This window comes from Tyto alba, unplaced genomic scaffold, assembly GCF_018691265.1.
Source record: "Tyto alba isolate M040663 unplaced genomic scaffold, T.alba_DEE_v4.0 Super-Scaffold_6, whole genome shotgun sequence".
Classification (NCBI taxonomy): Eukaryota; Metazoa; Chordata; class Aves; order Strigiformes; family Tytonidae; genus Tyto; species Tyto alba.
In genome coordinates this window covers 22630097-22655415 of record NW_024881327.1, presented here as the reverse complement: position 1 = coordinate 22655415, position 25319 = coordinate 22630097, and the positions used below count along the sequence as shown (strand labels likewise).

Sequence of the window (25319 nt, the reverse complement as noted above, 5' to 3'; positions counted from 1 at the left end):
ATGTTTAGTTGCCTTCTTAGATGTTGCAGTATTTGAGATAAATAGTAAATACAGAATATGTTTTGCAGCTTTCTGTTGTGTGGCTTCAGTTACAGCGTAATACCAATGCATGAACAAAGGCATATCAGTGTAGTATCAAGTAGTGAAATTCTAATGTGCCCTAGTTTAGATGGTATTTCTTTTGTTTACATTTTGATGTCTTCCATTTTACTGCAAATAGTTATGGTCTGAGATGAGAAGACATGAGATTTTAAGAGAAGAATTGCGACAGAGAAGAAAGCAACTTGAAGCTTTAATGGCTGAACATCAGAGGAGGAGAGAGCTCGCGGAAACAATATCTACTGTTGCTGCATCTGTTAAAAGTGAAGGATCAGAAGCTCAGCGTACTCCACAGCAGAGCAGGACTGAAAAGTAAGAGCATGAGTCACTCTGTGATAGTGGGTGCTTCTGTTGTTTAGCACGGTGTCAGTCTTGGGGCAGTTTGCTGTTTTCATCTGAGCACCGAATGTGATGATAAAGCAGTAAATTCATTTGTTGACTTCTAAAGTGATTGTTAGTTGACAACGTGCCAGTTTTGTGTGTGTTCCCAGCATATTTAGTCTCCCCTGCTCCATAAATGGTGAAAAAATTATCTAAGGAGAGGGGAGAGTATGTGGAAAATGCCAAACGCTCAGAGTAATTTTTCTTCATCTCTACACCATTTAGAACAATAATAAAGTAATAATTTTCCAAACCAGTAAGTAATTGTATTTAACTGTCCCAGTATCAGAAGAATACTAGTTTCATTTTGCATTGGTGAGATAATGCTCAAATGAGTTTTGGTGCAGCGTGATTAGCTGGAGTTGTAATTGTCAACAGATTGTTTTAGTAATTTATCATAAATTCTAAAAGTGCTCTTCCAGTCCCAAACTCCCTTTTTAAAATTTGTTTTTAATCTCCAATGTTCACTAGGACAATGGCTACCTGGGGAGGTTCTACCCAGTGTGCACTAGAGGAGGAGAATGGAGATGAAGACGGTTATCTCTCTGATGGAATTGGTCAGGCAGAAGAAGAGGAAGGAGATGCATCAAGTTTGAATGACAGTTTCTCTGTTTATCCCAATAACAACATACCAGAAAATGCATGTTTTATTAAAGAAAACAAGGATAGGTTAGTGGCATTACTTGTTGATCTGATGCTTGTCACAGAGTATATTTGGAAGGGGTGAAGAAGCATTGCATTAACTACAAGGCAACCTTTTACAGCAAAGTGAAATATTTTTCTGCTTGCTAAGGAGCTGTGTGTAGTGGCACTTTATTGTCTGAGTGTCTGTAGCTGCAGTGTGTATAACTAATTTGATTATTTCTTCTGTTTTCAGTCATATTAAATGTCTGCCATTGAGCTCTTGTGCTGCAGCAGCTCCTTATATTCCCATGATTTTGTAATCAGCTTAAAAGTTAACCTGTATGAAATTTAGTGTAGTGTGAAATGTGATACTGATCAGTCTCTTCAAAAAAAGTAATTCAAAGAATTAAACAAACTCTGACATTTTTGCTTTCAAATTGTTGGCTTCTGCAGCTTTGAAAACTATTTCTTACTAGATTTTTTAAGTTAATGTGAATATTTTTATCTCTTGCTTACCTGATTGATTTCCTTAATAAGCTTTGCATGGCTAAATGAAAATACCATGTTAAAAGTAATTAATATCTCTTCAGTTGATTTCCTCTGGTTTTGATACCAAAATTAGTAGGTAGTGGTCTTCTAGTCAGGAGCTGGGCCTCTTAATTCCTAATGTCTTGTGTTGGTAGCCTCTGTTTTCATCTGAGTACATATTATGTATCAGTGCTGGACAGTAATAAGATCCAGAAACATCCTTAGCAATTGCTTTTTGACCGTGGTCATCCGTTGGGTGGCTGTTATTTCCCATTTGTTTAGGAGAATGCTGGCTTGGCAAAATCGCAGGGGTGATTAGTTAGTACAGTGAAATGGCCTGTGCCAAGTGAGTTGTTAACATACAGCTGAAACATAATTGGAATAATAGAAATATCCTTAGAATAAGTTGATTAAAATGTCAGCTTTTGTCCTCGTTCTTTTTTTTCCCCACCCAGGTGGAAAAATTGCCGTCCTCTTTCAGCAGATGGGAATTATCGGCCACTGTCCAAGGCCAGGCAACAGCAAAACATAAGTATGCGACGTCAGGAAAACCTTCGGTGGATGTCTGAACTCTCATATGTGGAAGAAAAGGAACAATGGCAAGAGCAGATCAATCAGTTGAAGAAACAGCATGAATTTAGTGTCAGCATTTGTCAGACTTTGATGCAGGATCAGCAGGTAAATATGAAGAGCGGTTATTTTGCTGTTCGTTCTTTGTCTGTGTTTGGGTTTTTTTGTTCGTTTCCTCTAAATCTTTCCAGCAATAACTTCCAGTTTTGGTAATTTGGTCACTGTCATGTATTTTCTTTCCACAGACACTCTCTTGTCTTCTACAAACTTTGCTTACAGGCCCTTACAGTATGATGCCCAATAATGTTGCATCTTCACAAGTACATCTTATTATGCATCAATTAAACCAGTGTTACACTCAACTAACTTGGCAGCAGAATAACATCCAAAGGTTTGTTGGCTTGTATTGGTGTTTGACTCTGAAATTTGAAATGCTTCAGTCACAGAGAGCATGGTTGTGTGAATAAAAGATTACAGGTTAAATGAGAGTAGTGAACTTCTGAGTTGATTGCAAGCTTTTGAAATTGTATACAGCACTTCTGTTTTTTTTTACCACTGCTTTAGTGCCTGTGGTTCTTTTTGAGTAATCATTAGTGAAGAGAATCAAAAGTTGGCATCTCCTCCAAAAATCTGTTGTGATAGCTTTCTTTCGTAGAATAATAGAATACCAGCTTGGAAAGGACCTCAAGGGTTGGATCATCTGGTCCAAACTTTCTTGGCAAAAGCATGGTCTAAACAAGACAACCCAGCACTCTGTCCAGCAGAACCTTCAAAGTGTCCAGTGTTGAGGAATCCACCCCTTCCCTGAGGAGGTTGTTCCAATGGCTGATTGTTCTCATTGTGAAAAATTTTCCTCTTGCGTCCAGTTGGAATCTCCCCAGGAGTAACTTGCACCCATTATCCCTCGGCTGTTCCATGTGACTCCTTGTAAAAAGGGAGCCTCCACCTTCTTTGTAGCCACCCTTTAAATACTGGAACATGGTGATGAAGTCTTCCCTAAGCTCTTTTGTCTTTTTTTGGTGTAGGCTTGTTTTCCTTGAATATACTTTTATGTCTGTAGTCTTCGCTAGACTACCTGGCAAGATTCTGAATTCTAATGGTTATGGAAAGATGGTGGAAAAGCTTTTCATCCTTTCTTAGTGTTGTCAGTAAGAATTTATGCTTACTTATGCTTCATTTGGATGTACTACTTTTACATTCTGAACAATGATCTTCTTAAAAAAAGATGTAATAGTAATTTTAATTTATTGCATAAAAGTTCAAGCTCTTCATCTCTGTTTTGTATTTGATACATGGTATATAATGGCCTCCTATATAACATTTTAAAGTACTTTTAATGCTGCTTCTTCAAATATTTTGTATCTTTGGATGTTTCTTTTTAAGTTTCCTTTTCAGTTTCCTGCCTTTTTTTTTTTTTTTAGGATCTAGGCAATTTTTTGTTGTATTTGCAAGGATATTTAACTACTATAAACATGACTACTAGTACAGAGCAGTTGGTTTTAAAACTGTTCCTGTCTGACACTCAGGATTAAATACAGGTTGTTTTTTTCTTGAGAGTTATTTTTCACTAGCTAAACGGAGCAGTCCTTTACATGCGTTTTATGGGGCAGGTGAAATAACACGAATCTCAGATTACTTGAGTATAAATTTACAGGTTTCCCTTAGCATTCTTTTTTTTCCCAAAGTCCTTATTTTTCCTTGTTTTCAAGGTTGAAACAAATGTTAAATGATCTTATGCACCATCAAGAAGAACAGTGTCAAGAGAAGCCATCAAGAAAGGAGAGAGGCAGCAGTGCACCACCACCTCCATCTCCTGTTTTCTGTCCATTCAGCTTTCCTCCACAACCTGCAAACCTGTTTAATGTACCAGGATTTACTAATTTTTCTTCCTTTGCTCCAGGTGAGTATTACTACGGGTGTGAAAAGTAATATAAATTTCAAGAATTTTTGTTTTCTCATTTAACTGAAATCTTAGTGTAGACTTGCTAAAACTGTGACTTTTCCTTTATATGGAAATGGTCTTAAACAGTACTTGCGTGAGTCCATATTATCCTAGCAGAAGTTTGTTAACGTTTATTTCTGAACTATTGTATATTTTGACTTCAGTATGAAAAGCAAGGCTTTCCTAATAAGAAGTTGGTTATAGTTGATACCTACTCCATAAAGCTAACATTTTTAGTGTTCTTCATCCAATATGTGAAAAGCAACTTCTGAAGCTTTTACATACCTTCAACAATCATTTAATAGCTCTCCAAGCGCACCCTCTAATTTTAAGGAGGCACTTGATAATTATTTATTTTTCTTAGAACTTCCGGCACTTATTTTTGTTTTACATGCCTGTAAATGGAGCGTGTTACTAATTTTTGTTCCTATAGAGTAACTGTTGACTTGGATACTGTTGACTTGTTGACTTGGTTTGGTAATGAGATTAGCAACACTACTTTTACTGTTGAATTTGAAATGGAAAAGAGTATATGTATTTTATTGTATCATTAAAAGTTGATAAAGCTGTTTTATTTCAGCCTTTTCAGCAAGCCAGGAAATAGGCATAGACCTAGACTGTAGCTTTCTGATTCTAAAGTCTGTTTGCTGTTTAAGAATATATTTTAAATTATATGGAATCTGCACAGAAGAACAGTTATGTTCAATTTGTCACTACTGTAAAGATTCTGAAGTTCAAATAAGTATTATGAACTTATGACTTCTTTGGCCCTAAGAATACTTGTACCATTGGATTTTTTTGTCAATTTGATAGTGGTTGAAGTATTGATAAAAGTCTTCATGCAGACAGAACTCTGCCTTTTTTGGAACTGATGTCATTTTTACCTTCACTTGTAGGAGCTCTTTATTGGTGTTTCTTGAAGTACCTTTGACTCTCCACTGATGGGATTGTAGTGGCACGTGTAGTATCCAGTAAAGTTGGAAACCTGCATTTAAGACAAATGCTGATTCTTGCAGTACTTTCAGGATGAAAACAGTGTTTCTTACCCACTGTATTTTTTGCTTCATAATTTTATGTTGCCACACAATATGTCTTGAATTTGACATTTACCACACAGATAAATGAGGTAGTATCTTCTGACTCTCTTGTTTACTTTGTAGGTATTAACTATAATCCAGTGTTCCCTTCTGGATTTGGAGATTTTGCACACAATATTTCGCCACACAGCAGTGAGCAGCAGGAGCAACAACATACTTTAGATCATAATGCTTCTGGGAAAACTGAGTATATGGCATTCCCCAAACCTTTTGAAAGCAGTTCCTCTAATGGAGCCGAAAAACAAAGGTATTTTATGTCAGAGTGCAACTCTCCTTTAATAATTTTTTTTTCCCTCTCTCCTTCTTTTTCTGGGGCTTGTGGGAATTCATCATTCTTTTAGGGAATTTATTGTAATAGAATTACAAGATGAGCAGTTGCAGTTTCTCAGTTTAATATTTTTACCTTTTTTCAGTAATTTTAAAACTTTTTTCTGTGTATTAACTAATGGATCATTTCATTAATATTTTAAGGTCAAATATAGTGTTGCAGTGGTTTTGTGATATCTTTTGTAAGTGGAGGAAGATTTCATTTCCATGATTTTTGAAACAGCTGTTTGGATAACTAGAGGATATAATTTCGGTGAATGCTTATTTTTTGTGCTATAGTAGATTGTAGTGAATGTTGTTTTAAGAAATTTTTTGTCCTATAGTACAATTTGAGCACAGTAATAGCTGTGCAAGTATATTCGGGTTGAAATCGATGATAAATGTGAATTTCTTCAGATGTCTTCCTTTTTGGAAGGGTTCTCACTAGTTTTTTGGGGGTTTTTCAGTGTTCAGTTAATAAGTAACTAGGGCAGATACCTTGCTTTATGGATAGCGCTATTTGCCTGGTAATACATGCTGTTTCCGTCTGAGAGACTAGGTTATGATATATTATGGTGTGTGTTTCTTTCTGACAGAAGGAGTCATAGACAATCTGAAGAGGAAATGGAAAAAAGATCAGCTTGGCTTAATGATAGCCAGGAATTGAAAAAAGATGATCAGTCTCAGCTGAAAGCAGGTTTTGCAGTTTCAGTACAAAACATTGCTTCTGGTCATAAAAATCAGTCTGATATGAGCAGGAGAAGAGAGTTTGATGAAGAGTCTTTGGAGAGTTTTAGTAGCATGCCTGATCCAGTAGACCCAACTACTGTGACAAAGACATTTAAATCTAGAAAAGCATCAGCGCAAGCAAGCTTGGCATCAAAAGATAAAACACCCAAATCGAAGAATAAGAGGAAGAGTTCTTCTCAGCTAAAAGGCAGAACTAAAAATATTGGTAGGTTGTAAAGTACTCGTAGATACCATGGCAAACTCAACTTGGATTATAATCATTACATTCTAGAGAATTTACTCTCCATAAATGTTGGTACCTATAATAATGAAAATAAGTTATTGAAATATGAAATAATTTTACAAAGCTATGTAAGTAGATAGTGGATGCAGATACGCTAAGATTTGGAATAAGCCACCAGGAGCATCTTACTTGACATTATCCCTCCATGTTCAAAGTGGATGACTTGCTGAAAGATGTGCTTCAGTAAAATACTGACTGAGAAGAGGGACAGTACTAGCACGGATAATACTGTTGGAGTCACTGAGGATTTAGTGCTGCTCTGTGGCTTTAGTGGACGGAGGAGAATCTTGGACTAGGAAACGTTGCTGGTGTTTTGCATCTTTGCTCTCAAACAACATTTTACGAATAATAAAACATTTTGTAAGCTAATGTTTTTATTTGCCGCTTTTCATTCCCTCCCATTAGGTTATGAAAGTGCAAGTGCTTCCAGTGTGTGTGAACCCTGCAAGAGCAATAAAAGCAGACACTCTGAAGAGGTGGTTCATGCAAAGGTGTTCAGCAAAAGGAATCGGGAACAACTGGAAAAAATAATTAAATACAGTCGATCTACAGAAATGTCTTCAGGTATTCTTTTCTGAACGCCAGTAATTTGTGAACTTCTCTGAGTAAAGGACCTCCATACTGAGTTGCTAGTATATTATTTAAAAGCAGTGTATTATGACAAGACGACAATACTGTATATTCAGCATGTGGATTTTGATTTTTAATTTCTAAGGATGCTGTGAACCTAAAAGTGCGTAAAAAGCTGGGTATTGATTGGGTTTGGGTCTTTTCTGTAGATTATGTGCTCCATTAAAATAATTTAGAAAGAAACCTGTTACTGTAAAACAAACAAAAACTTAACCAACCAGAAACCTCCCCCATTTGTTGGTGCTTTTGTGGAAAGCAGCTGCACAGCAGCTGAAACTTTATTTATCATTTAAACTGCATCCTGTACTGCATACATGTTTTTTTTCTATTCATGCTTAAAGGAGCTCTATCAAATATCATTCAAATTCAGTCTTACAACATCATATAAACCCTTACATTTTTGCCATCTGCACTGCTTTTCTTGCATCTAGATCATAAAAATATTCTCTTCTGTGTCTTTCTAGGTTCTGCCAGTATCTTTGTTTGAAAGATGCAGAAACTTTAGTCATTGTAGCACGATGTACAGCTTTGTCAGTGTAGCTGTGTCCACGCTAAGAGCTGTTTATTGGTATATGTAATACACCTTTACCAGTCAAGTTCTCACAATAAGCAGCTTTGATGTGGTTTGGATGACTAAGCAGTCTTCCTTCTGCTGTTCTGTATAGACCCTGTCTTTATTTCTGGTGCACATTTTTGTGTTTATCACTGTCTATCCCCACTTTTCTACAGCGCATGCTAGGAGAATTCTGCAGCAGTCTAACAGAAATGCATGCATTGAAGCGCCAGGTAATGCATTCACTGCTTAGCTTCAACAATGTCCTATTACTTTTTTTTTTTTTCTCTTAGCTTTGGTCCTGTAACTCAGATTGTTTAGCAGATGTTCAGAATTAGTACTATTGAAGCACTTTCTCTGTAAACAAGGCAAGAGAAGTTAGTTGTAATTTTGCATGAAATTCAGTGATACAAACTACTTTGAATTATAACTGTGGAGAATGTCTTTATCATTTTCTTGGTTAATCACAATTGCAAATAGAAAATACACAGGTAGCTGCTACAACAAAAAACTAATTTCAGTGGGCATTTTTAGTATATTTAAAAGCCACTATTATAATTTATTGATGTGAGAAGGGCTAAGTGATTTCTGGTGGCTTATTAAAAGTTGAAAAAGCTTGCCGCTCTCCTTAAAAGCACTGGTAAACTGTTTGCAGATTAATCAAATTGCACAGTAACATTTACTGTATTGCTAATAACTTCATTAACTTGAATACTAACAATTACGCATCTGTTAAACTAAACTGAGTTTTCTAAATTTAACTTTTTTTCCCATTCAACACTTGCCAAAATATGTATGTAATAATGTAACTGTTGCGATGCAAGAATAATCCTTAATAAGTTTCCCATTCCTTTGAAAAGTAGGGAAGGCATTGTCTTCTCATACATATATTATAATAGGGCTTAAGGGTAAGAGGTTTTATGTGAGCCTTAGAAGTGATACTAGGCATGTATGAGGATGTAGGATTTACGCTTGTGTGGGAGGGAGTGGTTTTCTTGAATTCAGTTTAGAGCTTTCTTAATGTTATTACTTATGTTGCAAAAGCGTGGACTACTGGTATTGTATAAACTTGAGACCTTTTGCTATCTCATTTGAAATATCTTAAAACGCCATTTTCAGTGTCGAGTACCTATTGTGGAAGCAACTTTGTGGTGTGTGCAATATTCTCTTTAAAGATAGAATACTTACTAAAGGTATTCAGAACTGTAAAGAAAATTATGAATGCTTTGTATTTAATTTCTTATATAAAGGATTGCATAAAGTAGGATTTCAGAATGTTTAAATCTTTGTTGCCCTTCAGGAAATGAGTAAGCTTTACGAAAGCAGCTATATAAGACAGTCTACAATGATTGAGATATTATTTGTGTACCTGTAACTGACATACCTAATAGGCAGTTGTCTTTTAACTGGATGCTTATCAAGGACTTAACGAGTTCTCTTTTTTCTACAGAAACTGGTAGTGATCTTTCTATGTTCGAAGCTTTGCGAGACACAATTTATTCTGAAGTGGCAACTCTTATTTCTCAAAACGAGTCTCGTCCCCACTTTCTTATTGAACTTTTCCATGAGCTTCAGCTGCTAAATACAGATTACCTGAGGCAAAGGGCTCTGTATGCTTTACAGGTATGCGCAAAATTTTTGATCTTGTGTCTGAATCAAACAAATCTTAGATCCTTTTTTATAGTATAGATTTATTATCTTTTCCAGGATATAGTGACCAGGCATTTATCTGAGAACGACAAAGTGAAGTGCACAAAATCACTGAATTCTGCAACATGGATGGCATCAAATTCTGAACTCACTCCCAGTGAAAGCCTTGCTTCGACAGATGATGTAAGTTTTCAAGTTCAGAAGCTAGTTTACTGTCAACTTCTCCTATCTTTTCAGTTCACATGCACGCTTGTATACTGAAATGCTCATACCAGTGACTGCTTTTCTAAAAATTAGTATCAACTTATACATACTTCTGTAAATAAAGAACAGCAAGAGAATCTTAATGCAAAATTGATTAAATATGGTAGGATTTTTGATGCTGCAAATGAGTGATGTGTCGGGAAGGAATAGAACATGGAGAGAGGCATAAATCGGAAACTGATATTCCAGAGCCAAAATGCTCTTGCAAGTAAGGTTAGAGCAAGTACTGATGATAAGATTCCCCCAAAATATCTGCTTCCTTGTGTTTAAGGAATCACTGATGCCTCTCTACAGTTTCTTACCTGTTTTATCGTTGAAGTATTTGGAACAAACATGGTAGAATCACCTGATGGATTTATAGCCTGAAAATAAGGTTGTTCCCTAGTCAGTCAGCCTGGTGACAAGTCTTGATACCACAGCATGTGGCTGAAAAGAATTACTGGCTTCTTGATGCATCTGTCAGAGGATGGTGCATTTCTCCTTTGTATTCAGGCATTGGGTGTTTTTTAGGAAACTTTTGGCAAGAACTTTTCTACAGAAGCATGTCAAGATTGTGAACAAAATGATGCAGACAATGGGAGTACTATGTCTACATCTTCAAATTTTGAACCATTTGCCACTGATGACCTTGGTAAGAATGTTGTGATTTACAAGGTTATGTTACTCCCTCCCATCTAAAGTGCCTGAAATTGTCTATGCTTAAATAGGATGCTATTCTTCGATTTTTAGTGTGTGATCACATGTTTTGTAAAACAACTCTTAAAGAAATTGTCCACTTGTGAAACACTTTGAGTTGACCAAAGTGTAATGAAATATTGTATCTCAACTACAGTTATATGTAGATTTCAGAACTTGTGGCTTTGAATTCGTTTTTATCATTGTTTACTTGTCTATCAATTGAAAACTTTTTATTTAGATTAAAAGGTGTTTTTATTCTAAATATAGGCAACACAGTGATTCACTTAGATCAAGCTTTGGCTAGGATGAGGGAATATGAGCGTATGAAAATTGGAGGTGAAAGTACCCTTGACTCTGAGGTCTGCTCTAGTAATTTTCAGGGTGCTTCTGCTGCTAAATTAGAAGGTATGCACATATATACATACTTTGCTTAGTTTTAGAAAATAATTATTCTAACTATCAAGAATCATTTAATTGGTTGAATTGCTTTCCTCTTCACTTATATTGAAAACTTAGAGAAGTTTCAAAGGATCTTTACATACTTGAGTAAATATGATTTGTTTTTAAAAAGGAAAATACATGGGTTTGAGATTGGTATTTCTTTAATAGTAATGTTGAATAATTAATTGTGCTTTTTTTTTTTTTTTTTAATGAGGTTCAAATACCAGTGAATGTCTTCCTTTGCCACACTCAAGTGAAGTTTCTGCTGTTCCATGTCCTCGTATAGATACTCAGCAGCTTGACCGGCAGATTAAAGCAATTATGAAAGAGGTCATTCCTTTTCTGAAGGTAAGAGTTCTTTTCAAGATTGTGTGAATTAGAAGAATAGGAAAAGGACCTGCATAATTGCCTAGATGATCATTATTTAAAATTGATAACTTGCATCTTAGCAACAGCTGCCAATAAATATGTGTTAAGTTGCAGACCTTGCTGAGGATGAAGTAAGAGTTGAATACTCCAACAGAAAGGTTCTGTAGAGTTTTGAATAGGAGAAAGAAATGGTAAAGTTTCTAGATTGCATAGGGCTGATGGACTTAACATGAAGAACAGAGATATCTTTGTTAGGAGCTGACCAGGTCAAATAGGAATGTTTGAGAGAACGTACTTTTGTGCTTATAGCAAAGAGAACTGAGATAATTTTAATTAAATCTGTTACATACAATGTAACTGGAGATATTTTTGAAGAATAGCTCTGCAAGTTGTTGATTTTATTTTTTTTTTTTTTTTGTTAATCATTTTGTCCTGTTTACAAATTCCTTTAAAGTCATTGAGGGCTTGTAAGCTACTACTTGTAAAGAGAAGTGTGGCCAACAGGTCAGGGGAGGGGATTCTCCCCTTCTACTCCACTTTCTTGTGAGACCCCACCTGCAGTGCTGTGTCCAGCTCTGGGGCCCCCAACACAAGGAGGACATGGACCTGCTTGAGCAGGTCCAGAGGAGGCCACAAAGATGATCAGGGGCTGGAGCACCTCCCCTGTGAGGACAGGCTGAGAGAGTTGGGGTTGTTCAGCCTGGAGAAGAGAAGGCTCTGGGGAGACCTTGTGGTGGCCCTTAAGAAGTACAGGGGTCTACAGGAAAGGTGGGGACTCTTTATTAGGTAGTTTAGGAATAAGATGAAGGGTGATGGTTCTAAACTGAAAGAGGGAAAATTTAGATTAGATGTGAGGAAGAAATTCTTCACTGTGAGGGTGGTGAGACACTGGCACAGGGTGCCCAGAGCAGCTGTGGCTGCCCCCTCCCTGGCAGGGTTCAAGGCCAGGCTGGACGGGGCTTTGAGCAACCTGGTCTGGTGGAAGGTGTCCCTGCCCATGGCAGGGGGGTTGGAACCTGATGATCTTTAAGGTCCCTTCCAACCCAAACCATTCTGATTTTGTGAATACAGAGGAGAAACATACTTCTTTAAAGTATGAGAAATAGTCACAGTTCATTCTTCGCAAGGTTAAAGAACAGAGAAGATTGAGTTATAAGATGCTCAAGTCATCTCCCTGATTTCTTTTGTAGTATGTGCAGTATATATAAGCTTATGTTTGTTTAATAAAGCACTTGGTTGATACTAGGTTTTAAAACTGTGTATATTGTTGATGTGCTGCAGTCTCAGTGCCTCAAGACTTCATTTTGTTTGCAGTTTTAAGGAAGCTTACAACAGTAGATATCTTAATATAAATTTTAATACGCTGAGTACACAACCATAATATATGAACATTTGTCCAAATGTTAAAAGGTGGCATGCACTGTACTAGAAAAGTGAGATAAAGCTGTGTCATGGCCAGTCAGTCATTAATGAAGCATGGTATCTGCCATAACTGTTTTCCAGTTAGGTTTTTTTGTGAGATGGGTTAGGACCTGTTCATGGAATGCTGTTCCTTCAGTGGACAGGTGATTGTTTTATAAATTAATTTCAGTCTTTGAGTTGATGGGTAATTTTTTTAAGTGGTAACTAAACTCATTCTGTGACACTTGTTTAGGAACACATGGATGAAGTATGCTCTTCTCAGTTACTGACATCAGTAAGACGTATGGTCTTGACTCTTACACAACAAAATGATGAAAGTAAAGAATTTGTGAAGTTCTTTCATAAGCAGCTTGGCAGTATACTTCAGGTTAGTAGTTTTTCACTGTTGTTTTGCAACATTGTTACAACTTGGATAATGAGCAACAGATAAATCAGTTTCCCTGAAATTATATTTTACAATTTCAGTAGCATAGCTGCTGTTCTTCAACTTTGATACAGCAATGAGGTATTACCTTGTTTCCTAAAATGAAAGCTTCACTGTGCCCTGATCTTTTCCATCACTGCCAGATAGAGGTTTATTACCTGCCCGTGGCTGTCTTAGGAGAGCTCTGGTGATGCTCTTTGTGGACATTTTGTGTAAATTTATGGAAATCAATGGGCTGTTCTTGTCTGTCTTCTTTTTTTAACTGTTAACTTGCTAAGTTCTGTTATATGACTAGAGATTCTACTTAAAATCTGTTTAAGACACTAAACCATATTTTTTTAAGAAGTGCTATTATACACATAACTAATTTTGAGTTATTACTACTGTGACAAATATTTAGTCTTTGAAGTTTGAAAGCCTGTTTCAAAAATTTAACAATTATTTCCCTTCACAGGATTCACTGGCTAAATTTGCTGGTAGAAAATTAAAAGACTGTGGGGAGGATCTTCTTGTGGAGATCTCCGAAGTGTTATTTAATGAATTAGCCTTTTTTAAACTCATGCAAGACTTAGACAACAACAGTATTTCTGTAAAGCAGAGATGTCAAAGAAAAATAGAAACTACTGAAGTGATACAGTCTTATGCTAAAGAGGTATGTTCTATTGTATTTTTGAAAAATGTAGCTTTTCTGAGTTTCTTAAGTATCTGTATTACCTAAACTACCTTGATTACCTTAGTTCATAAATGGTTTTGGTTTTTTGTTTTATTAGGTTTTTGGGAGGTTTTTGGTTTTTGGTTTTTTTTGGTTTTTTTTTTTTTTTACAAATTAGTGCTGTGTAATCGCAGTATTGCTTGTGTAGAAGCATGAACTTGTTTTCCTCAGCTGGGGAGATGTCCTCTATTATAGATGAGTGTCTGCTACATATATCGAGTTGTGTAGACTGTTGTTGGTAATTCAGAAGAAATGTGTATTAATGGTTGTATGTACACATAGGAAGGAATAATCAAGTGTTGAAACAGTATTAACATCTGGGGCCATTGAGTAGTTTTTGTAGTTTAACCCCCATAGGCAGCTAAGCACCACGCAGCCAGCCACTCGCTCCCCCCTGGTGAGATGGGGGAGAGAATTAGAAGGGTAAAAGTGAGGAAACTTGTGGATTGAGATAAAGACAGTTTAGCAGGTAAAGCAAAAGCTGTGTATGCAAGCAAAGCAAGACAAGGAATTCACTCACTACTTCCCATTGTCAGGGAGATGTTCAGCCATCTCCAGGAAAGCAGGGCTCCGTCATGTGTAACGGTTACTTGGGAAGACAGTGCTGTAACTCTGAATGTTTCCCCCTTCTTCCTTCCTTCCTCAGCTTTTGTTGTTGAGCATGATCTCGTATGGTATGGAATATCCCTTTGATCAGTTGAAGTCAGCTGTCTTAGCCGTGCTACCTCACAACTTTCTGTGCACCCCCAGCCCACTCGCTGGTGGGGTGCTGTTGGCTCTCTGGAAGCACTGCTCAGCAATAATGAAAATATCTCTGTATCATCAACACTGTTTTCAGCACAAATCCAAAGCATAGCCATATACAAGGTATTATGAAAAAACGAAACTGTCCCAGCTAAATATTTTGACATATTGGGGGGGGGTCCCAGTTCATCATCTCTCCAGTTATGCCTGCAGCTTTCCTTGCAGTAGCTTAGTTAGGCACCATCTTTACCTAACTTGAATAAGTCCTTTGAAGACCTCAAACAGTTGGCACTTTGGCATATGTAGAAAGCATCACTTTCTAGACTTGGAGTATAAAATGATACATAAACTTCTCGGAAATATTTGAGACCATAGTACATACTCTGCTCCAAGAAAGCGAGTTTTGGTTGGTTATCACACCATTTACATTATTGAAGATGTTGCATCAACATTTTTAATTTTAGTATTGCACTTTTTAGGAACATAGCTTTTTTTTAGTTATATGAACTGTTTACAAAACAAACTAAACCAGATCATGTTAATGTACTTAAATTGGTCAGGTATCTACCTCCGTGTTTCTTGTTGTATAGTATAGTTATGACTTCATTGTCCTTTTCAGCTTTCTTTTAGAAACACAAATACCAAAGCAAACCCTTAACTCATTCTTACTTACAAAATGTTTTGCTGAAATTTTTGAATATGCCATAAATTCCTATAAGTAGTATTTAAGCATATCATCAGCTATATTTCAAGATAGTGCGACTTAGGTATACCACTAATATGGCTAGTAGGAGGGAGACTGCAGAGTGTCTTGTTAAGAGGCCAAAGAAACACTTTGGCTCCAAAAGGATTTGGACATGAGTTCCTATCTCATTTGAAGTTGCTCTTTGGGCCTTTGTTACATAAAGGATTGGTTTATACACTGCTGTGAGAATACATGGAGACAACTTAGATCTGGCATTTCTTATTCTGTCCTGGAATACAGAGAGTTAGGGTTAACATCAGTGTTTTTGTTGTTGAGGTGGCAGCAGTTCAGATTCAACAGCAAGAATTTAGCCAGAACTGGTAGGTCCTGGTTACTTTGTACAGACCCGCACAATTATCTCTATATGGTCTTCTCACAGCTTTCAGCTCTGGGATCCTGTTGCAGGCACATATAATCTGGCTTGATTTTGTGGCTCTTTTGAGTCCAGTAAGATAAATGGTTTTAGGTTCCACGCTGAAAACCATAGCGCCCTGTCTTGACCAGAGCTGGTGTATCTAATTCTAGTTGTTGTATATGATTAAACCACATGCTGGAGAATTAGCCCATGTAAGCATAATTTTTTAAATAAAAAGCACGGTTTTTCTGTACTGATTTGCAACTCTAAAATTTTGAGGACATTTGTGTAAATATCTCTCATAGAATAGAAGTCCCTGTGGCTTACTGCCATTTTGAGGTAGCAGTTCCTAGTAAGATTGGCATTTCAGCCAGGCTTTCATGAAGCTCTAGTTTGGTTCAGTATTTCAAAGTTACTTCAGTTTAGAATTTAAGACAGTCTGTGTTTCTTCTAGGCAAAAAAAGGTCTCCAGGTGGATGTTTGTTCATCTGTTGAAGATGTCGATGAGGACAAAGTATGTTTATGCTTCTCAACTGTCTTTATTCCTCAGATAATTTTGCAGATCACTTAGTCTTACTATTTTTTGTCACATAAATCCAGTAACCATAAGCAGCCCATTTCCTAGTGTTTATAAATTTATTAAACATCATGGGTTTTATCTCCTTTCTGTTATTTTCAATTATTTACTCTATCAAAGTGAATTATCATTTCCCTTTTTAATTTGAGTTGATGGACTGGTAAATGACTACCAAAAAGTCTGCCTTCATCAATAAGTCTTCTTTGCTATATGCATTCAGTAACCATGACTTGGATATCAGATCCTTGGTTGCTCTTGCTTTTATTCCTGTTTCTACTGCAGAGCCATTGCCAGTGTAAAGGCTGTTTGATGCATTTCTTAAAAAACATTATCTTGTTACCTTACAAGAAGTACATTCAGATCAACAAAGATCATATTGAAGATGCTTTTCTGTTTATTGTTGGTGACCTTTACCTAGAATGAGATTTGCCTTAGGGCTGACAGTTTGAAAGTCTAAAAAGAGCAAAGTTTATGGTGGATGCTACACAACTGAAATGTGTTACTCACTGAGCACCTTTAGGGTAGGATCTTGTTTTTCCTCTTAGTATTCATTCTCTGTATTAAAAAAAAAAAAAAAAAAAAAAAAAAAATTACCTGTTCTGAAGGTGTTTATTGTGGGATTTGGTTTGGGGCTGTTACCTGTATTCTCAGTTCAGAGCACTGAGAACATAGTCATTCTTTGAAGACTTAAAAAACAAGGACAGCTTAATTACTTTTAGCAATTAACTTTTTTTTTTTAACTGCATGGAATAAGTTGGTTTGCTTTTCATCTTGAGGGCGGATGTTCTGAGTTTGGGACACATGGTATTTGAGGTCTTTGGAGTCAAAGTCTGTGCTCTGAATATTAAACGTCAGCACTCAAAATTTCCCCCTTTTCTCTTTAAGCTTATTTTGAAAACCACTAAAATCATTGTGTTTGGGGAGAGGGCTTGTATATGAAATTTTGTGTTTTCTGCTGAAATGCTTGGCTTTTTTCAACCAAGGGAAAGATACAGGTAATGTACTAGATAGAATGTTGAATGATTTCCTAAATGAGCATAGCCATATGTGTAGGCATGTATGGGTATGGTGTCAGTGCTTGCTTCTAGGGCTTAGAGCTTCTGTCACATTCCTTTGGAAGTAAAAGTGGGAAGCTCTGTATCACTCATTATGGTTGTTGCTGTCGTGTAGAAGTGTCCTTTCAAGATTCAGAGCCAAACTCAGGGCTTTCCTTGACTCATGTATGCTGAGCAGAATTGTCTTACCCAAGGTATTTAGCAAATCACTCAGCAGAGAATCTGCTGAGTAGCTATTGTTGAAGTAATGAGAAGCTGCAATTAGGAATAGTCTCCATTTTTATTAGACATCATTTAAGAGAAGCGAGGAAGTTGCTGGAAGATAATACAGGTATGTCTTCCTTCCTCTTGATAACGACAAATCTAATCTAAAAAAAATATTTTTAAGCTAGCATGCTGATCAGTGTGAACCTTTTCAGATAGTGAAATACTCAGTTATGATGTCCTTGATAGGTATGTCTGAACAGTGCATGATCTCTTACAGTATGTTCTGGTGCTCTTGTGTCCATAGCAGCTTTTCAGTTTTCATTTCAAGGCTTTAAGGACTATTTAAACATTAATTCTGAGTCTGTAGACTTTTTTATTTTTGAGAAACAGAGGTGATTTCTTGATGCAGAAACCATAACTTAATCTCTAGATAAACAAACGTGATATTGCACAGTGTTCCTTGTTTTCCTAGGACAAGGATGAGGCTGAAACTGTTAAACAAGTTCAGGACTCAGAAATGTATGATGGCAATGGAGTTCCTGAAAGTATTAAGTCTGAGGCGTCTGATCAAGAGGACGACGAGGAAAGTGAAAGCGGCCCAGTGGCAATAAGTAAGTGATTTTTATATAGCTCATTATTCAATGCTTTCACTAGTTCTGACCAACTAATTTTACAACAGGATTTGTGTGAAGTACTGCTGTGTACACCTTCTCGCGCAGATCTTCTAGTCATGTCTTCCACTGAAAGTTTTCCAGTACTGTATTTACTGGTGCTGTGTCAAGGGTTAAATGTTCCAATTAGAGGAACTTTCTCTTTGTAATCAGTAGATCTGTAAAAACACGTTAGATTCAGATTCATTGTTTGAGTTACATACCCTGTCTCAGCTAAACTTGAAGTTTCTTGACCTTAAACCTGAATGATGCGAAAGCTGCTGAAATTTCATGCAGTTTTTCATTTAAATGATTTTTTTTTAATATGCTTCTACTTAAGCTTGCATGGGTTTTAATAATTTTTTTGTTCTGTGTGTCATCCTACACCAGCTACTCATGGCTTGGTTTCCCTTAGATTTACATTCTTCCTACCAACTTGTTTAATAACTTAGATATTTCACACCAACACAGTGGTATTTGTTCCTAATACAGCCTGTGGAGTATATGGATCTTTGAAAGTGAAGTCATCACTGTATCTTAATTTCAAAGAACGTTTTGAAGCAAGAATTATAACTGATCATTGCAATAAATTCGTGAAAGGGATTTGGATTTTGCAGCCTGAGTTTTACTCTGTCAAGTTCTGTCAATATGTAAATTCAATATGAAAGTGTTTTTACACTGATTTTGCCTGTAGGTTTGTCAAAAGCAGAAACCCAGGCTCTGACTAACTATGGCAGTGGAGAGGATGAGAACGAAGATGAAGAAATAGAATTTGAGGAAGGACCTGTTGATGTGCAGACATCACTACAAGCCAGCAGTGAAACAACAACTGAAAATGAACAGGTATCACCAAAGTTGTAAATGCAGAACAAACCTAAGCCAGCGTATAGCTTTTCAGTACATGTTTGTGTATCAGTTTTCCTTTTTGCACCGTTTTCATCCTAATGGAAGTAGGAGAATGATACAAAAAATGACATGAAAGCAATAGCTGCTACATACAGAATGGTAGCATTCCCCACCTGAATTTATTATCGGTATAGCTGATGCCAAAATGGACAGATAGACACAGGCAAAACTAATGTTTAAGTCTGCTTTCAGACAGAGAAAATGTTAAGCTGCAGTAGAAAAGATAAATTTTCAGAAAAGCATCATGTTTTAAACGGATAACTGGTTCTTTCTCTGTGTTTGCCGACACCAAGTTCTAACTGGGCTTTCCTTTGCAGATCTTTGATTTGTCTTTCCTCTTTATCATACTGTGTTTTTCTAGAGCAATGGTGAAATGTTATTGGCTGTTATTGTCATTTCACTGTCAGTTTCCTTAAAAATATTTGATGCTGTGGTGAGTTGACCCTGGCTGGATGCCAGGTGCCCACCAAAGCTGCTCTGTCACTCCCTCTCCTCAGCTGGACTGGGGAGAGAGACTGTAACGAAAGGCTTGTGGATTGAGATAAGGACAGGGGGATCATTTGCCAATTACTGTCACGAGGAAAACAGATTCTACTTGGAAAATTAACTTAATTTATTGCCAATCAAGTCAGAGTGGGATAATGAGAAATAAAACAAATCTTAAAACAGCTTCCCCCCACCCCTCCTTTCTTCCTGGGCTCAACTTCACTCCCAAATGGTCTCTCTCCTCCCCCTGAGCAGCTCAGGGGAATGGGAGTTTTAGTCTGTTCATCACCGTTAGTTCTCCTGCTCCTTCCTCCTCAGAGGGAGGACTCTTCACACTCTTTTACCTGCTCCAGCATGGGGTCCCTCCCATGGGAGACAGTCCTCCATGAACTTTTCCAAGGTGAGTCCTTTCCAGAGGCTACAGTTCTTCACAAACTGCTTCAGTTTGGGTCCCCCACAAGGTCACAAGTCCTGCCAGCAAACCTGCTCCAGTGTGGGCTCCTCTCTTCAAGGGTCCACAGGTCCTGCCAGGATCCTGCTCCAGCACAGGCTTCCCACGGGGTCACAGCCTCCTTTGAGCATCCACCTTCTCTGGTGTGAGGTCCTCCGTGGGCTGCAGGTGGAGATCTGCTCCACCACTGACCTCCACGGGCTGCAGGGCACAGCCTGCCTCACCGTGGTCTTCACCACAGGCTGCAGGGGAATCTCTGCTCCAGCGCCTGGAGCACCTCCTCCCCTTCCTCCTTCCCTGGCCTTGGTGTCAGTAGAATTGGTTTCCCTCACACATTCTGACTCCTCTCTGGCTGCAATTGCTCTCCTACAGTTTGGGTTTTTTCCCTTTTCTTAAATATGTTATCTCAGAGGCACTACCACTGCTGATGGGCTCGGCCTTGGCCAGTGGTGGGTCTGTCTTGGAGCCAGCTGGCACTGACTCTGTCGGACATGGGGGAAGCTTCTAGAGCTTCTTAGAGAAGCGAACCCTGTAGCTCCCCCACTACCAAAACCTGCCCACGCAACCCCAGCACAGTTGTCAGTTCTTTACATTTCAGTAAATAAGATTGACTTCTGAATCTTTTGGAACTTTGATTTACTCAACAGCTATTAACATTAGGCAAGGATGTAACTGGAACATTTTATTTCAAAGGCTAAAACAACAGATCTTTTCAGTGGAACCAAAGAGTTTACCTGGGTACTACTGTAATGTAAAGAAAATTAAATGTTCAGATAAAACACACATATCAGTGTTAGTTATTTGAAGTGCTGTTGACTAGCTGATGAATAGAGAATAGAACTTGCTGTCTTTATTTCAAACTGGTGAAAAGACAAAAACACAGAGCAGGTGTACAGTGTGTTTATCATTAGCAAGGAAGAGTAAATTAGCCAATAAGCTATGAAGCTGATGAGTAGAATTTGTTCTAAATCGCTTTCACACTCCCCAATAGACTTCAAACCAAGAATTGACTAAGACTAAAAGCAGTGAGATTTTGTCGTCAGAACAAGAATCTTTTAAAGGTAAGCCCTGTATGCAGTAACTGAGAGATGAACACTTCTATATGAATTTGCATGCTGTGAGAATTATCTTGGACAGTGCCTGTGATGTATGTACTTAAGAGGAAGGTGATCAAATTTGCAAGAGTTTACTGGGCTGTGGGTTTTTTCATGCAAACATATCAGTTGACTAGATCTGTCTGTATTGATACATAGACAGCAAACCTTTAAAGAAGTAAGCCTGGAATCATCTTTATCATCTTACCTAGGTAGAAGTGGTTTTGATGCTTGACAGTAGCAGCCCTTTGGGCACAACTGTAGCAGACTGAATTTGTCTCTTACAGTATCTTGATGTTTAGATTTGTCTAGTACTTGCTTTTTCTGCTACTACCATTTACTAGCAATGGAAGTCACTTTGTATTTTAAAGATTTATTTCTGGGAGTAGTGCTGTGTTGTAACTGATTAAGAACTGAGAAATCAATTTCTGTCAAAAGACAGAAACACTACCGGGTGGTATGAATGTTACTTCTAATGTTACTTCCAATCTCAACTGTTGTAACCACTTTCTTTTCCTGTCCTTTGTTGTTGCAAATACTGGGTTTGTTCTTGGTCTTTTTTTGTAGACTAAAAGCAGTATTTGAGTAGATCTGTGTTGTACAAGAATGTGGCAAAATGTTAAGGAATTTATTGCTCTGTATCATATCTCCTTATACCCAGAATTAATATTTTCCAGTAGGTCATATAGTTCTGGTAGTTTGTTTGGTTTTTTGTTTGTTTGTTTTGAATTTTTTGGTGGTGGTTGGTTGGTTTGGGTTGGTTTTTTTTTTTGTTTGTTTTGGGTGCTTTTTTTTTTTTCTTTTAAAAAGCTGTATTAAGTTGGAAATTTTTAAGTCATGAGACATAATGTCTTATGTTAATTGCTGCTACTTGTATGTGTGCGAGTCGTATTTATTTCAGTCAGTTTTGTGCTGATCTGAGAGACTATAATTCACTTTCATTGCTCATTTGTAGCTTTGGATCATAATTTGTTAAAAAAAAAAAAAAAATAAAAATCTGTGATCTTTGTATGCCCAGAATCTTTTACTATCTACCTAGTTAAAATGTAGTTTTGTGGTTTTAGGTGAACAAGATGTGGCTACAGTCTTGCCTCATTACCTCAATGTCATGGAGAATACACCACCTTTAACAGTCAGTACCCCAGATTCCTTTGTAACACCTGGTATGAAAACAGAAGAACCGAGCTCACCTTTACCAGTAAATGAAACACAAACACTAGATACAACATGTGTAGGAAGCAAATCTGCTGCAAGTTCTGAAAGCTCCATGGCTGGCAGCCCTGATACCGAGTCACCTGTGTTAGTGAATGAATATGTGCGTATATTTCAGTTAAGATACATCAAAGAGAAATTAGAAGCTTTTTTTCTATTTCAGTGTTATTTCTAGTTTCCAGTCTTGTTCAATTTTCATCTGCAAATTTGATACAGCCATTGTTTTTTTATATACTTTATTATAATAGTCAAAAATCTAGCTTTAGAATGAAAATAAAACAAAGTAGTACCATTCTTTTAAATGTCACTATTTTTATTAACAGGAAGCTGGTTCTGGAAATGTAAGTCAAAAATCTGATGAAGATGACTTTGTGAAAGTTGAAGACTTGCCCCTTAAACTTGCAGTATATTCAGAGGTATTTTGCTATAGTTTTGTGGGGTTGCAGTTTAGAAGTACACACTCTAAATGTTTTGATTATCTAGACAGCAGTAAGAATTACCCAGAATTTTGAGTTTCACTTTATCTGTTACAAAGGCAGATTTAATGAAGAAAATGGCAACGGAGGCCCAAACCAACAGTTTGTCTGATGAATTACTGGATGGAGGTGGAGCTCAAGATCAAGAATTAGTAGGAGATGCCCAAACTTTGAAAGAACCTGGTAAAGATCACTTTGTAAATGCTCTACACCTATTGGGAAAACACTCTGAATTGGCCTAGAATTTAAATATCTTATCACTGATTGAAGTAAGCAGTTATTGTGGTGCTGAAAGAATATCCCTGTTTTGTTGTCATACATTTGAATATGATGTATTGATGTGAAGGGATTTTGCCTTCTGTGTCCCTCCTATATACTTCTGTTGGATTCTGTGGTTCATAGTCATAAAAATGAACATATGTAAAATGCATGTTATAATGTAATGGTTTTGAAACTTATTCAAATGGAACAGTATTTTTGTTTCTTGTTGCACAAGCTTGGTTTTAATAATATTGTAAATTCTGACTGCTGCTACTCGTTTTAGTAATGCTCAATATATTTTGCTGACAGACAGCTCAGTGTTTTTGTAATATAAAAGTTCAAGAGACTTTTCAGAATAGTAAATTATCTCTTCAGGGGAAATAAAATTATTTTTCATATGAAGTATATCATGAGGTAGAAAAATCTTTCTGTGTGTATGACAGTAATAACTTGTCACTTTCATGAAACAGTATTTATGCAGCTACAAAAAGTGAATGGTAATGCAGGTCAAAGAAAACTTTTCTATTTTTTTAATAGAATTTTGATGTTGTGACACAAGTTATGGTATTAGAGGCTTCTGTTCTTTTTTTAGGCTTGTAGTTCTCCAGTGGAGGTACAGTAATGGTATATATAAATGCATGAACTGGGTATTCTGATAGTGCTATTTTTCTGCTAGTGTAGCTACTTCTAATTCCTCAAACAGTACAAGCTGATGAAAATGCCACTTTTTTTTTTTTTTAATGCAGTTGCGCTGACAGTGTAGGATTTTCAAGAACACAGTGTGAAGGAAGGTGCACCTTTCATTTCATTCACTGTCCCTCACCATTCTGCTTGTCGTAGCTGTGCTAGCAGCAGTCTGTTGTGTCAGTTGGGCGAATACTGATGTGTATGGCTGGTGTGGGAACAGCCTGGCTAAGAATGCCATGCCACACAAAATCAGTAGCTAGCAACTAATTCCTTCTTACCCTGTGTTCAGGAGATGGCTGTGGCTGTTCAAGTAAGCCATGGCTTAAAATCTTTGTGGAAAAAAAGGCTGAGGATGAAATATTTCATCAAGGTGCTTTAATGGATACTTAGAAGGAGTTGAAAGGTGGTCAAGAGCTGTGTTTGCCTTGTAGCTGCTAGACAATAATGAGTATATTCTTATTTTACAGAAACTTTTGGAGCTCAAAGTGCATGAGAATAACCTGAAGATACCTGCATTTATAAACCCCACGTATACAAATGCATCTGGAAGATCAGCACTAATTTCCCAGAATTCTGGAAGTGTATAAAAATGTAAAATTTTTGACACGCTGCCTCTTAGGATAGGTATGCTAACTTCTGCCTGTGGCAGTCTGAACAGCTGTAACTGAATCTTCTTCTATTCAGTTTTGCTGCACTGTTCTTTTTCTGTCTTAATCTTTTTTTATTTTTTATTGTGACTTGTTTAGTAATTTTAAAATTGTTCAAAATGGTAGTTTCAAATAAAGTTTGGACTTGTCTGTAAATATGTCTTTTGAAAAATTTTTCTCTGGTTTATGAAATGGTATGCAGTTTGTTGAAAGTTAACTGACTAAGTGTTGGCATGCTTGTTAGCAGTTTGTTATTCCTCTTTGGAGAAACATAACTATTTTCCTAGGACAAGAAACTCTTGTCCCACTACGTTTCCCCATCTTCTACAAATGTGAGGTGTAGACACCTACATGTTGTTTTTATAGCTTTGAGTGTAGCTGGTCTGTTAAAAAAAAAAAAAGTTTGTGTTCATGGTCTGTGGGGTTAATTTCCATCAGCACATTTATCTGAGGTGAAGTAAATATCCTGGGTATGTAGTTAACTGCAGAAAAGCCTTCCGTCTTTTTCTGAATTTTTTGTTTTGCACTTACAGTGTGCAAAGGGATAAACCTGTCCAAAAACATTAGTATCCTTTCACACAGAATGCTTAAACTTGCAACTGAAAGCCTGTAGGATCTGTTCCTAAAGTATTTGACTTTGTGAAGTTTTCACATAGACTGGAAGAAATTTAGGAAATTACAGTTAATGTTTTAAAAAAAACAGTTCAGGTCAGTACCTACTGAACTCTCATGGCGAAGGCAGAATTAGGGTTGTAGAAAAGCTAGAGGAAAACTTGAACCAGAACAAAAATTTTCTTCACTTTTTCGGATCAGAGTTGCTAACATCAGTAAGTCATAAAATTGAGCTAGAAATAGCTTATTCAGCATATCTGCTGCATTATAGAGATCCTGTTTACCTTACGAGGCTTTTCTCAAAGTAGTTAAAAAGCATTGGTCATCTTTACTTCCTTCTGTCTTCCTTTTGAAGTTAGTGTAACAATACAGCTATAGGCCGTGGGAGACAGTCTACTGCCAGGGAACCTAAACATGCCTAAAGTTTGAAT

At 37.0% G+C, this 25319-nt stretch overlaps 1 protein-coding gene across 13 annotated transcripts in view; it reads left to right on the top strand.

Moving 5' to 3' along the window:
• PCM1 (pericentriolar material 1) overlaps window positions 1–24432 on the top strand; it is a 45939-nt gene extending 21507 nt beyond the window's left edge. For 6 of the 13 annotated variants that reach the window (XM_042807766.1, XM_042807771.1, XM_042807765.1 and 3 more), the window contains 24 exons: window positions 221–411; window positions 952–1149; window positions 2088–2310; window positions 2448–2593; window positions 3912–4102; window positions 5305–5488; window positions 6144–6502; window positions 6986–7144; window positions 7940–7996; window positions 9214–9386; window positions 9471–9596; window positions 10188–10308; window positions 10623–10760; window positions 11011–11144; window positions 12820–12954; window positions 13466–13663; window positions 16022–16081; window positions 17879–18017; window positions 18751–18899; window positions 20891–20960; window positions 22058–22308; window positions 22529–22621; window positions 22741–22864; window positions 24097–24432. In XM_042807766.1, the coding sequence (XP_042663700.1) occupies window positions 221–411; window positions 952–1149; window positions 2088–2310; window positions 2448–2593; window positions 3912–4102; window positions 5305–5488; window positions 6144–6502; window positions 6986–7144; window positions 7940–7996; window positions 9214–9386; window positions 9471–9596; window positions 10188–10308; window positions 10623–10760; window positions 11011–11144; window positions 12820–12954; window positions 13466–13663; window positions 16022–16081; window positions 17879–18017; window positions 18751–18899; window positions 20891–20960; window positions 22058–22308; window positions 22529–22621; window positions 22741–22864; window positions 24097–24122 (3645 nt within the window). In that variant the 3' untranslated portion in view covers window positions 24123–24432. The remainder of the gene's footprint in view (window positions 1–220; window positions 412–951; window positions 1150–2087; window positions 2311–2447; window positions 2594–3911; window positions 4103–5304; window positions 5489–6143; window positions 6503–6985; window positions 7145–7939; window positions 7997–9213; window positions 9387–9470; window positions 9597–10187; window positions 10309–10622; window positions 10761–11010; window positions 11145–12819; window positions 12955–13465; window positions 13664–16021; window positions 16082–17878; window positions 18018–18750; window positions 18900–20890; window positions 20961–22057; window positions 22309–22528; window positions 22622–22740; window positions 22865–24096) is intronic. The other 7 variants (XM_042807774.1, XM_042807767.1, XM_042807775.1 and 4 more) reach the window with 4 other exon arrangements.
• The last annotated feature ends 887 nt before the right edge of the window (window positions 24433–25319 follow it).